General features: G+C 43.2%; 1 protein-coding gene across 1 annotated transcript in view; it reads left to right on the top strand.

Moving 5' to 3' along the window:
* c1qtnf4 (C1q and TNF related 4) overlaps positions 1–8,906 on the top strand; it is a 33,988-nt gene extending 25,082 nt beyond the window's left edge. The window contains exons 2-3 of the mRNA XM_030048301.1: positions 5,549–5,910; positions 6,415–8,906. Of these exons, the coding sequence (XP_029904161.1) occupies positions 5,551–5,910; positions 6,415–7,224 (1,170 nt within the window). The 5' untranslated portion in view covers positions 5,549–5,550 and the 3' untranslated portion in view covers positions 7,225–8,906. The remainder of the gene's footprint in view (positions 1–5,548; positions 5,911–6,414) is intronic.
* Positions 8,907–14,243: the final 5,337 nt, after the last annotated feature.

Genomic DNA, 14,243 nt, shown 5'->3' with positions numbered 1-14,243 from the left:
TGAAATTAAAAAAAAAAAAAAAAAAAGCTGGATGAATGAAATAAGAAAAAAATGTGGACATCAAGAAGTCAAACATTAATACTAGTATTGACTAATATTTGTAAAATTTAATGTAAGCCGTTTACGACATTGGATCTGCAGACACCCTGGTTAAGTGACTAATGATGATTTAATTCACAACACAACACTTGCTTAATGTCGTGATGACATTACATTTTGCATGGTGGAGTCCAGAATGTGTGTAGAGGAGTGTCACTTATTGAAATACACAAAAAGAGCTCAGCTGATGTGCACGTTGTCTTTTTTTTTTCTCAAGTACACATGTAGCTAGGTTTCGAATATGAAATCTTGGAATGGTATGTGGACTATAAGAAACAATGAAGGTGTTTATGTACCATTATTCTGTTAGACTTAACTAATTAACTCTCTTGGAAAGGTCACTCACCTGACAAAGACAGGTGAAAGCAGGTGACAGTGCCTTAGCGGAAACACATAACTTAAACCTTTGCATGTTCCCTGACACTGAAGACTTTCTGACAGGCGCTGAAAGGGGAAACAATTTCTCTCATATGCCCGATATGCAACTTTGAATGCTCACAGAGACTTAACCAATGTGAAGATTTAAGAGTGCTCCTCCTTCTGAAAGAAAGCCGACAAAGGCTGAAAAATGAAATTTCTTGAGACCCGTGTGCTCGAGTTAAGCTCGCAAAAAAGTCTGCAACTTAGCTCCTGCAGTCTCCGCAGCTCAGAAAAACATTACTTAACAAAAATTACACATCCTATCAAAAATGTGGTGTTTAAAAGTCTTCTCTGTGTCAGCGTGGCCCACTTCAGTAGCGAGGACTCCCGGCAGTCAGCCAGAAGAAAACCAGTGAAGCTTCTCCAAATGGAGCTAGCTAGCTCGCGCACAATCACACACCAACATTCGTCTCCGAATGTTCCAGCAAACTGGTGACGTCATCAACGACATGTTGCCGGGTAATAGTGTATGGGATTGTTATCTTGGCATTATGACGTAAGACAGTTTACGGGCCAGGAGGCTCTCTCTCTCTCTCTCTCTCTCTCTCTCTCTCTCTCTCTCTCTCTCTCTCTCTCTCTCTCTCTCTCTCTCTCTCCCAGACCACATCACCGAGTTGGTCAAGGGCCGATGTGACATCGCGTGCTGTGTGTCGCTGACGTCACAACAGGAGTGCGTAAATACCCGTTGACTTCAGGGAAGGTTGTCCACTACTCTAATCCCCCCCCAAACGCACCACACCCACACCACACCATCTCCGAGACAGGCCATGTCTCAGAGAAACAAACAAAAGACCGCCTCCGCGCGCCACGAGCCGCGAGGCACGGCTAAGACCACGCAGGCCAAAGCTGCAGCGAAAGCTGCGGGCCCGGTGAAGAAGACCGCGCCCCAGCAGGCTGCCAAGCAGGTCTCCGCGGTCGCAGCCAAAGACACAGCAGCCAATGCATTCTTTGCAGAGATTGTTCTGCTAATGGATGCAAATGGCAGATTTGTCCAGGAGGAGAGACTCTTTCCTGGGCAAAAGGTTGCCAAGCTGCTGTGTCCAGACATAAAATCTGTCTTGGACAAACTCACCAAGGCTAATTTTGGCGCACCCACCCACTTTGTGATTCACACGGGTTCAAATGACCTGTGCTCACAAAAGGTGGAAGTGACATCCTCTCTCATTAAGATGATTGAAAAGGCACGCAGGACTTTTCCTTCATCTGAGATTGTGATGTCCACCATCCTACCCAGGGTGGATGCCGACCCAATGATCATAAGAAAGGTCAACGAGAGCATCACCAAATACTGTGAGGAACAACAACATGTGCATGTTGTACATCACCCCCAGGTGCAACGAGGTGATCTGTACGACCATGTACACCTCCAGAAAGATGCTGTGCCTGTCTTTGCTCGGGCACTGAGAGATGTTACACTGAAATGCAAAACAGCAAAGAAGGTGAATGTCTCCCAGAGGAGCCAGGGTGCAGAGACATGCACTAAAGACCTCAACCCTGACCTGCAGGGATCTCCCTCTCAGCAGAACCACAAACAAACAGCTGAGAAGGTGAAGATCGCTCAGGACAAACTCTGCAAGCAGAATGAGGCTGGAGACACCCTCACTAAAGACCTCAAGCCTGACCTGCAGGGATCTCCCACTCAGCTGACCTGCACTGAAACAGCTGAGGAGGTGAAGATCACTCAGGACGGAGACTGTGAGAAGAGTGAGGCTGGAGAGACCCACACCGACAACAGCAAGCCTGACCTGCAGGGAGCTCCCACTCAGCTGACCAGCACTGAAACAGCTGAGGAGGTGAAAATCTCTCAGGACAGAGTTTGCGAGAAGAGCCAGGCTGGAGGGAAATCCGCTGAGGAACTCCAGCTGCAGCTCCAGAGGGCTCTCAAAGTTGTGGACCAGCAAGCCACGAGGATCCGGGCGTGTGAGGAGGAGTCAGCAGCTCTACATGAACAACTGATGGAGCTTAAGGAAGTTGTCCTCATGCAGCGGGCCACCAACACCAGGGACGAAGCTGACGCTGATGGCAAGATCCTTCCACTTCAGATGGAGGTTATGGAGAAGGACCTCAGCGAAAGAAAAGCTGTCCTCAGAGCCACGCAGCTGCAGGACGCCCTCGAAAATGAGAGGAACAAGATCCAGAAGCTGGAGGAAAAGCTCCTTGCTGCTCAGAAGACTGAGCTGGAGTCAGTTAAGACTGACCACAGCATCGGCCTTCTCGAGCTGCAGCTCCAGCAGCGCGAGGAAATGAAGTCCCTTCTCCAGGCTCAAAAAGACCTCGAGCAAGCCCAGGAAAGGAAAGAGCGAGAGTGGGCCGAGAAAGAAGCCACCATGCTGGACAGGATAGCCGAGCTGGAAAGAGAGAAAAGCCAGCGGAAGACTAAGAAGTCCAGGATGTGGAGGATCATCACCCGCCCATTCAGAGCCTGCTTCTCCAGCAAGACCAACAACTAGGAGGCCTCCGGAGAAGACCTCGAGCACCCTACCATCTGTGCTCACACACACATACACACATACACCCACAATCCACCACACCCACAACCCACCACACCCACAACCCACCACATCCACCACCCCGATACCCTCACACTTTTCCCATCCCTTTCTCCCCAATTAAAAATAAATCACATAAATACAACACTCCCTATAATTGTATTTCTGTAGAGTTAGAAGCTCCACCACAGTCAACTTGTGTGTGTGAAGCAAACAGTCATTGTGTGGTCAGATATAAACTCTCTGTCTCTCCTCCACAACCAGACTTTGAAATGGAAGTGGAGTCACTGTTACTCTACAGTCATCTCATCTTAGAGTCACATCATAATAACCGTAGAATACTAAGGTTGTAGGTAACATTTTTTGTAGACACAATGAATTGTTTTGTTTGTTTGTTTGTTTGTTTTGAAAAATGTGGTGTAGATATAAACTTCAAATGAACTCCGTCCATTTACAGAATTCCTACTCGTTTCTGATGGAGGTCAATAGAGGTCATCATCTTAAATTATATGATGGTGTGCACAGCACTATGCCTTGTATTTTCTACCATCTCCAAGTGTAATGTGGGCTCATGAATAAAACAACGCTGCAGTCTTCAATACACGCCGTTTACTCCAGCAGGCTAACAGTAAAGTAAACAGTTGTCAGTAGTGCCATAGTGCAGTGCATTTCAGCAGGAATCATCTTGGCTTTCCGGCTCTCTGTACTCAGTGCCCCAAGTTCAACTAGTACCTGCTTTACAACAGTGCCTCCTATTGGTGTAATTTAACAGAATACAAATGATGCAGCACAACATCTCCTAACTCTCTCTGGAAACAAATCACACTCTTGAAAATAAATAAGTGCCCGCAGTAAAGAGCAGATCACAAGAAGTAAAAACCTTGTACAGTAAGGTGAGACTGTAGTTATCTAATGGAACTAAATGCAAATATACACAAACACTCCTGTGGTTCCATGAGCACAGGATAGTGGGGATAAGACAGCTTTACATAAGGCATGTAAGAATGCATATTGTTCTTATTGCTTGCTTGTTTGCTTGTCATGTTGTTTGTGTGCCTCATGTAAAGGCACCATGAGTTGCCGCTGTGTGAGAAATGTATCATACAAATAAACCTGACTTGCTTTGGTTGACTGAGATCAGGACATGAGCAAAGGCACATAAAAGAGGACATATTTGCAGTGTATGTTACTTAAAGCATCTGAGTATTGTTCACATTAAGTCCAAAGACAAAGAGGGCAAAGGAGAGCAGCAACAGGAAGTGGCAGTGATCAGGGATGTGATATTCTTACAGTGGTGTGGCGCCATGTTGACTAAAGTAAAAAATGACCATCTTCTGGCCAGCATGTCTGTTCAACTCAACAGCCAGGAAGGACAGATGGCTTCACACCATGGACACAGCTGTGTCACAAGGGGATGTGGTTGGTTTGAGTGTGTCTAGGTTGATTTGGTTATTCTGGTACAATAACCCCTCTACAACTCGTCACTGTAATAGGGTGCTTTATTATTATTATTATTATTATTATTATTATTATTGTTGTTGTTGTTGTTGTTGTTGTTGTTGTTGTTGTTGTTATCATTATTATTATTATTTATCACAGCAAATATTAGACTGTTGTAATAGGCATTACTGCAGTAATTTCAGTGCTATAAATGTATCAGATCATTCAACTTTCAACATTTTAAATTTGAAAATACCATAGGCACTGAATAGATTTTATTTTATTATTTTATTTTTCAGTTTGTAAACATTTTTTACTTGGTAAACAACACTACTTTCCTGAACATACAAATCCTGCCTCTTTCCTCAAGTTGCTCTGACAATGTAACCTGGATAGTCTTGATATTTGATGCTTATTTAGAGTTTCAAAATGACTGATTTATTCTTTTAGGAGTCTTGGTTAATTTGATTCTCCTTCTACTGCAAGCCTTTTAAATGATCCAAGGGTTGTAGCATTGAGCATGTACTGATACTTTGTTTTCACTAACAGCAGCAGAGATTTCAACTCAGTTTTGAACTGATGTTCAACAATCACACAGGGAGAAACACATTTCAGAGGAAGCAGAGATACCAGTTTCTCCACCAACAGTAGCCCCAGCAGATCAGATTGTAATGTGGCCGCATGTTTTCCTCAACTGCAAAACATCTTGTTCCACTGGTGCAATCACTCTTTCCTCCTGCCTGCAAAAAACACAGCTGAAATACTCAGTCACGTTCGGGCTGAGGGGTGTTTGGAGGGCATATTTGTAGGAAATCTCTAACTGCAGTGCAAGACAAGGCAGGTTGAGGCAAAGTGAGAACACCAAGAAGTACATCACAAGACATCAACGCCTCACATCACAAAATATCTTTCACCAAACATAAAAATGAAGATATAAAACAGCGCAAGAGTATCCAAGGGTGGAATTTACTTATAAGAAGGACTTAATACAAGCCTAAAAGATTGAGGATTGTGGTTATAAGTGAAAATAAAGATGTGTTTCAGTTACTAAATGGCTTTTCTGATGCATAATGACATTTGCTTTTTGTATCCCTCAACAGTTATGATGTTGCTCCCAGTGAACTTGCTGGTTGGCGTGCTGTGCCTGAGCCATGCCAGGAGTGTGTGGGGTATTGCCCGTCTGTTGGATGACACGGAGCTCCGCTCAGCTTTCTCAGTTGCACGCACAAACAGCATGGAAGGCGGGCCCAAGATGACAGTGACCTTCGACACAGTTTATGTCAACATTGGCAATGATTTTGACCCCAAGACTGGCTTGTTCCGCTGTCGTATCCCTGGGGCTTACTACTTCTCCTTCACAGTGGGAAAGTTTCCGCACAAGGACCTGTCTGTCATGCTGATGAAGAACAGAAACGAGGTGCAGGCCATTGTGTACGAGGAAAACTCTGGAGAGGAGAGGAAGGTGTGTTGACCAGCTGGAGGGGGAAATAGAAAATGAACTGTTAAAAGAAATATTACTTTAAAATTCTTAAAACCCAGCCTGAAGCAGAGCTAGGGCAGTTCATTTGAAATGGCAAAGATGTCTTTCCTCAATTAAAAAACCAAGAGTGTCAATATCCTATGGTATAAAGAAATACTCTGGCGCCTCACTCACAATGAACCAGACTGTCTCAATTGAAGGAAACCAGTCTGAAATCATACAGATAAAGTGAGCTCTATTTTAGGATGAATTTTACAAAGTATTGTGTGACTCAGCAACGCACCTCAGCTATATTACACTGCAATATAGCTCCTGCTGCTGAGGGTATGTATATGTTTGGGAAGGGGAATGAAAGCACAACAGAACATGAATGCAGAGCTGTGTGGAGTTCATGACTGGATAATGTGTTTGTGTCAGTGCCTGGATGTAAAACAGTTTCAGATATTACTCTGTAACCAGGGCAAATAATTCTATGCTACTCCTCAGGTGCAGAGCCAGAGTGCCATGCTGCAGCTGGAGTTTGGTGACACCGTCTGGCTTCGTCTCCATGGTGACCCTCGCTATGCGCTCTACAGCAACACGGGACACTACACCACCTTCAACGGATACCTCGTCTATCCTGACACGTATGACTATCAGACACACCACCAACAACAGCACCACCCTGCCTACAACTCTCAGCAGCCCCAGCAGGAGAACCTCCCTCTGTTCAACAGCAACCAGGACACACACCACACACTGCCAGGGCAGACCCGACCCACAGAGGAGAAGAGGCTGGAGCAAAGGGAGGAGTACGCAGAGGAGGAGGGGGAGGAAGAGGACGAAGAGGAGGACCAGCGCTCTGCCTTCTCAGTGGGGCGTACCCAGAGCATTGTGGGAGCAGACCAGGGAGGCATGCCTCAGCACCAGCCAGTCAGTTTCGACACAGCGTTTGTCAACATTGGGGAGGACTTCAATGTGACGGAGGGGGTGTTCACCTGCCGCATTCCCGGGGCCTACTACTTCTCCTTCAATGTGGGCAAGCTGCCCCACAAGACCCTGTCGGTCAAACTGATGAAGAACCGACTTGAAGTGCAAGCTATGATCTATGACGACAGCCAGGGCGAGAAGGCGCTGCAGAGTCAGAGCTTGATGCTTTCCCTGAAACCGGGAGACACTGTCTGGCTGTACTCCCACCAGAGAGATGGTTTTGGGGCCTACAGCAACCATGCCAAATACATCACCTTCACTGGCTTCCTGGTTTACCCTGATCTCCCCGCCACCATCAGCCAATCACAGGCAGACAAGAAACCCTAGCTGCAGCAAGTCGGGTAGGGATTGAACATTATGGGTGAGCAAGTTGAAGCCAGGAACTCATACAAGACGGAATCATCTCAGAATCCATAAACCGGGTTTTTGTAGTGTTTAGTTGGGTAGTTTGTGAGTTGTAAGCTGAAGCAGTTTTGGCACTGAATGTTGTTTTGTGGTTGACTTTGACGCTTCCTCTTTGTATGAATTCCTTGGTGAAGTCACAGGGACTCTGAACCGGGTGCAGAGCTTCGAACCACTTCAGTGAACAGCTCTTCGTAGTCCAGCTGAAGGCTACCCAGGGTTTGACTTCACACTCAAATCTACAATCCTCAGTAACAGTAATGTGAACATAAGTTTAATAGGTTGCCTCAAAAAGGTTCTGATGAAAAATTAACTCAACTCGCCCCCTTAGCAGTCCAAACTTTACTGAAGTCTGTAGGAAAACCAAACAAATGTATGTTAGCTTTGTAGTTCAGCCTTCTGCCCAGACGACTGAACTTGGCCATGTTTTTACAGTTCCAGATACAAAATTTCAATCAAATGTGTCCTAATAGCTTGTGCAGCAAAAATGTGTTTTGTAGCCAGACAATTGCACTGCATGTCCAAAAGTGCAATATGAACCTGTTTGTTTCCTGTGTTTTTCTCACTGACAATGCTTTGGTGTGCCTAGCTTTGACAAAGCTCCTCTGTTTCCCTGGACTTCCAGTTTTAACGAATGGGAAGAGTTTTTTGGTTTCAGTTTCTGCCTCAGCCCACCCTGCGGAACATGTTTCACCTGGGAAAGAAGACAAAAGATGAACATTTTATGTTTTTGGAGCTGTAAAAGATGGTACTATAAACTTCAATGGTTCAGAAGAAAGCTGAAAATGGAACTACGAGGGGAAACTCGCTGAGTATTTAGTGGTTCTATAAACATCAGTGGAGGTTTGACAGGGGATGAGTAGATAATGACTGAATTTTCATTTTGAGGTGAATCATTTCTCATCCTTCTCAGCAATGCAACGTTTTTTGTGTGTACTTAGAAATCCCCTTTCTTTATGTCTTGAAAGGCATGTGAAAATAATATGGACAGTTTGTTTTGTGTCAAAATGAGTCTTTCTTTTCTTCATTTTGGAGTGTCTCTCTCGCCCAATACTTGGCCACAACAGGAGTGAATAACAGGACAAAACTGACTCTGACCGAGTTTTGGAAAAAGCAGACTCCATATCCATCCTGTAGCCACTGCTGACCACATGCCACCCCTATGCCTGCAGGGATATGGACCATGATTTGATTTCTAATTCTAGCAGCGTTTAATTCATTTCTTCAGATGGCGACCACTGTGGAGAAAATTGAATTGCCTCTCCCGGGCCACTGTAATAAGCAGGTCTGTTTAATTTCACACTGCCGGGAGACAGATAATGCTGTTCAAATTATAATGAACCTTGACTTTTTGAAATCACCTTCTCTGTTTGAGAGGTGTCATTTGAAGTGATACTTCACTTTGATAGGACATTTACATTTTTTATTACTTTACTTGATGTGAATTTAGTAAAGCTCTAGCTGCACCAGTGGTCTAAAGTGTATTTTAAACAGCATAACAGCATAACAGTTTGTGGTTCACAAGGGTTGAGCTGCGACTTAAAAAATTGTCAGTAGTCAGGGAAAAAATTAAATTGCAGCAGGAAAGGACACAGATTAAAAAAAAAGGAATTCAGACTAGAGTTTGGATTTAAAACGTTTCTATTTGCTACATTACAGGGCTGTACAGACAGAAGAAAAATGTACAAAATGGCATAACAATTTAAAACAAAAGATCTACACTGAGTCATTGTTGTTAGTTTATAAATTCAAAATATGTTTTTGTGTCCTACTTTTTTGAAAAGGAGGTGAGTGAGTGTTTTCACTGGAGTGTAGGGACTCAATATTGATGGTGATCTAGTTCAGGAACCCACATAGGGGCATGCATGCAAAAATGTACAATGTTCCATTAAAAGAAAATAAAATATCAATGTTATCTTGTGGAAAATGATACCATATGCTGGTCAACACATTTCATCCAGACACTGCATTCAGACTCAGGCACTATGCACTAGGCCTGTAAGAAAACACAAAATTCAAATTAGATCCCCTGGTACATGTAATCTTCCCTAAATGCAGCAAAATACTAAAAAACACACAAAGGTGAAATCAGATTACGTTAAGTCAGAACTGAAAGAGTACTGCTGCCATGGGAAAAGGTGAATTTTCTTCCATGTAAGAAATGTCTCCCACCTGACAGTGATGCAATTGGCACCGGCAACTTCTTCGAAAACCAATAAGAGGGAGAGAGTGTCTGCCGTCACACTCTCCCCACGTCTCCTGTCCACCATAGTGTTACTAATGGACAATTTCCCATCTTTTATGGCTGGAATGACTTCTGAGGAAGTGACAACACTTTGAAATGCAATGCAGTTTTTCACTTTATGAAAATATACTGTGAGACAGCCACAGTACATAAAATAATATACTGTCTGTCACAGTACACTCCCCTGTGGTTTTTCCATTTCAGCCTCAGTAACTTGACTTGTGCATAGTGGTGGACTGGCACAGGCCATAAAGTGGACCAAATGGAGGCATGATTACTTTCGTTCTGCTATAAGGCAGAACTGACCCAATCCAGTAAGTAGCGGTCAGTCTGTGCAGCTGATCAGCGCTGAAGAGCTTGTGAAACACCTGGACAGAGGAGCTCATGATGTGTGGAGTGATTTGAGCAGAATTCATTGACGCACTCACAAACACTTGTGCCATGCATGCATATAATTGAGAATACAACAGAGTAAAAAATAGGTTACTTTCTACCATGATGGCTGAAGCGCTCCACAGACCCAGTCAATGCCTGTTACCATGTATTTCTCTTAAGTGAATATCTGTACAGTAATTGATATGTTGGATGTTTTTGATCTGTGCTCGTTTAATAATGCTGATGAAAGGATGATCATTGTATATTAGATACCTCTGTATGAGACAGACATGGGTCAAAATGTGGCACACACTTTCAGCAACTTCCCTGAAATTCACTGCATTTGCTTGGTACAGTAGATCCAAGTGCCAAACTGCTCACCGTCTATCACAGAAGCACAAAACCCGACTCACGTCATCCTGGTCGCCGTAATTGAATCCCAAAAACAGTTAAAACAATAATGGAAACACTTTGACCCATATCTGTTTTTAATAGTCTGGCTTATGCTGACTCTTGGAAATGTTTTGAATATTTCTTACATGTAAAATGAATGCTTCAATGACATGTTTGGCAAAATAAAAACTAAGAAATGTGAGTGCTGCATCTTTTATTGTTATGGCAGCACATCCTAGCAGGTTATTTCTATATTAAGTGCTCTCGGTCAGAACTTCTGAGCAAAGGGACAAAAGCAACCGCAGTCATGCTGCAAATTCCATCAGCATTTTCAATTTTGATTGTCTGTTCTTTGCTGCAAGCCATTTCCCCATCTGTGCAGACACAGCGGCACCTTCTGGACAAATGTGGTAGGGCAAATTTATAGCAGCCATTCATGCAAGGCTGGAAACATGTTTGTGATTTGATTTTAAGTCACATTTTAAGTTACACACACACACATACAGGGAGCCAGTGTGTGGCATCACACACACTGGCAATGATGGGAAGAATAGGACTGATCAAAAATACAAGATGTGCAGACTGAACAGGAGGATGTCATTTCTTCTCAGGGGCCTTGTCACCGGCCTCCAGTTTGGGCGCAGCGTCTTTGGGCTCTCTCTCTCTCACAGGTTCTGCCACCACGCGCTTCACCTCATCATCGTAACGCACCTGCCAAAGGAAACATGCCTCAGTTAGCCGTGTGCACGCCACTGTGCACTGAACTTCAGAGTAATCATCTAATTCAAGGACATTTTGGTGATTCTGTGGTCTTGTTTGGTAAGGACTTTTAAAACATCCATTTTCAAAAAATTTTAAAGCTTTATTTTATTTTTCATTTGTTAAGGCCCATGTGAGTCAGATCCATGTCAGCGAGGGGAAAAAACAATTATGAACCACAGCATTCAACAGAGCCCATGTCTAAAGCAACTGGGCACAGCTTGCATCATGTCTGTCTTGTTCATTTCCTGCCAATTCTATTACATTTATCTGGTGGACAAACAAAATGAATCACCCACATGGAGACCCAGAAGTGGAAACAAACAAACAAAAAAACATTCCTTCTTTAGTCAAAGCGCATGGCTCTGGCAGGGCGCACCTCAACGTATCCTGAGAGGGGGAAGTCCTTCCTGAACGGATGGCCCTCAAAGCCGTAGTCTGTCAAAATGCGCCTCAGGTCAGGATGGTTGGCAAAGAACACACCAAACACGTCCCACACCTGTATAAAAGCACACACACACACACACACACACACACACACACACACACACTTTTAGACAACAGAACCATTTGAAGGAAACAGAAAGTACATTGCAGGGTGACCGAGCGTTGTGAATGCAATAACATGCCATCACTCCATCAAACCTCCATTTTTCCTCCACTTAGCTTAGATAGAAGATAAACAGATTATTTCTTTGAGATATCCATTTAAAAAATGTGAAGATTTATTAGCTGCCAATGTATATTTGTTTGCTTTGAAACAGAAATACTATTTTCGACAGCTGGATTAATGACAGTAAACTGGAGGGCGTTTTTTTTTTGTTGTTGTTTGTTTGTTTCACACAGGGTTTCTTACAGTTTCAACAAGTTAGATTTGACTTCCTAAAGACATTTTTAAGAAAATTCTGAATGCAATTTAAGACCTATTTCATGGCCATACAGGCAAAAAATTAAGAAGGATATGAATGAGAATTGGAGTCCCAGAATTACTTGTAAAATTAATGAATTTCATCACTGAACTGAGCATTCAACCAGACATGACTGTTCACGTAAATGTGTATGCAAGAGTAGTGTGTGTGTTTACACAAGAACTAGGCTACATTCTTCTGAGCTCTCTCTGAGTGGAGACGCCACATTAGCCCACACACCACATCACTGCACACTAACTGGGTGTTCTCTGATAAATTTTGACTGGGCTACACAGTTTGCACTGGTGGTTACTGGTTCCATGTTGGTTTCATTTTGTAGTTTTGTTACCGTGTGATCAACACGAATTTTCCCCAAAAACACATGTAAAAACAGGACAGAAGTCAATGCAACTTTATAAAAATAACCCTAAATTCATTTTTTAAGACAATTAAGGCCTAAGATTCAGGTTACTGGATTTTCGACTAATAAAAAACTGTTTTAGGAATACATGTATGTTGCTTAGTAACTTTGTAAGCTATGCATAACTGATTGAGGAATGCATGCACATAGCCAACGTAACAGAATTTGGACCAATCTCATCACAGCCTTGCTCTTGTTGTGTTTGTGTTGGCCATATTCATCTACTAATGTAACACTGCTGCAGATCAATAGCAAGTTCAGTCCCATGGCTGAATTACATAAAACCTCCATCACCCTCACCCTCTCAGCTCAGGCCAGATATTGTATTAACATCCAGACCCAGAAGCAATATGGCAGCGCCTACACACTGCTGGCATTATGTAACACAAGTATTATATAGTGGGAAAGTTATTGCTTTATGGGGGAAGTTACAAGAATTAATAGGCCTGAGCTGATGGAGCAGGGGGGGTGGCGGTCGGGTCTCAGTGGCAGTCGGACTGAGTTTGCTACTGATCTGCTGTAGTGTTACATCTCTGCATTTTCTGCACCTTAACCCTTGTATGACCCCTGGACATTTTTGTCCATTTCCAAAATTCAAAACTCCCTCACAGACCATCCTCACCAGAGTTGATTTTTGGTGAGGGGGTGTCATTTTGGGTGAAATTTCAAAATCTCAACTTTCAAAATCTCTCAGCACAAAAATCCATTATTTGACCCTGTAATGCATTTTAACCTATCCATGACTCTTCATGGACAAAAATGTCCATTTTCTAGAAAGTGACCAACAAAAGGTCAAAGGGGGTGACTCAAAATAATGCACAAAAAAATCACACCAGAGCATCCTGGATATAAGGATGAACCTCTTCCTCGACATTACTGCCGGGAACATGTCTCTGCCATCTTTTCCTCAAAGGCTAAGGATGTTTTCTCCACGAGACTTGTAGACACCAGCCAACAGGAGAAGACCGAAATAGGCCTGCATCTCCAGTTTGTCTACTGGTGTCTATGTTGGCATGACCCTTTGGCCCTATGAAACAGTACCAAAATTTCAAATGTCATATTGCAGTCATCAGTATTATCACGGTATTGTTAAATTATAAAACTGAAAATGCTATCTAAGAAGTGTAGTAGTTTTAACTTACCTTCTTCTTTTTCTCCTTCTTCGTCCTCATCCTCTTCCTCAGCTCCTTGGCCCAGCACCCACTCCTGATCCAGCACATCATCCGAATCTGAGGAGTCTTGGTCAGAGACAAGCACACTCCCCCGTGTGACCTTTTGGTGGTCACTTTCTAGAAAATGGACATTTTTGTCCACTTGAAGGGTCATGGATGTAACTTTTTTGAAGGGTAACTCAAGGGTTAATGAAATGCATGGATAGTCAATGGGAGAGTGGACAGGGCAAAACTTTTCTCTACTCAGAAGAATGGAGGGAATCACCAACTGTAGCAGAAGTACATGAAACTTGTTGAGGGAAAGTGGAACCAAAGATGGTTAGTGATAAATATCATTTTTCATAACTGTCTCCATATCTGGTGAAAATCACCGACTGAAAACTGCAAGAGGAGTTTTCCTTTACTTCCTTGTTCAGAGTCAAGTATGATCCTACATGTTAACCACCAGACTCCCTGAGGAAAATGCACGCCACAAGTAGGACTGGGCGATATGGCCAAAACATTATTATTATTATTTTTTTTTAAACATTTTATGATTTCAATCTGGATTGTACTTGTTTTCCACTAACCACTACTACTAATTGATGGGAGTCTTTGGGGGCATGATCATGTGACTGGTGATGTGTTTAAGGACACACATGTGTGAACTGGGCTTGTTTGACAGACCTGTG

Source organism: Myripristis murdjan, chromosome 3 (assembly GCF_902150065.1).
Source record: "Myripristis murdjan chromosome 3, fMyrMur1.1, whole genome shotgun sequence".
NCBI classification, from domain to species: Eukaryota; Metazoa; Chordata; class Actinopteri; order Holocentriformes; family Holocentridae; genus Myripristis; species Myripristis murdjan.
The sequence above is the reverse complement of the archived record's forward strand: the minus strand, read 5'-3'. Positions and strand labels throughout refer to the sequence as shown.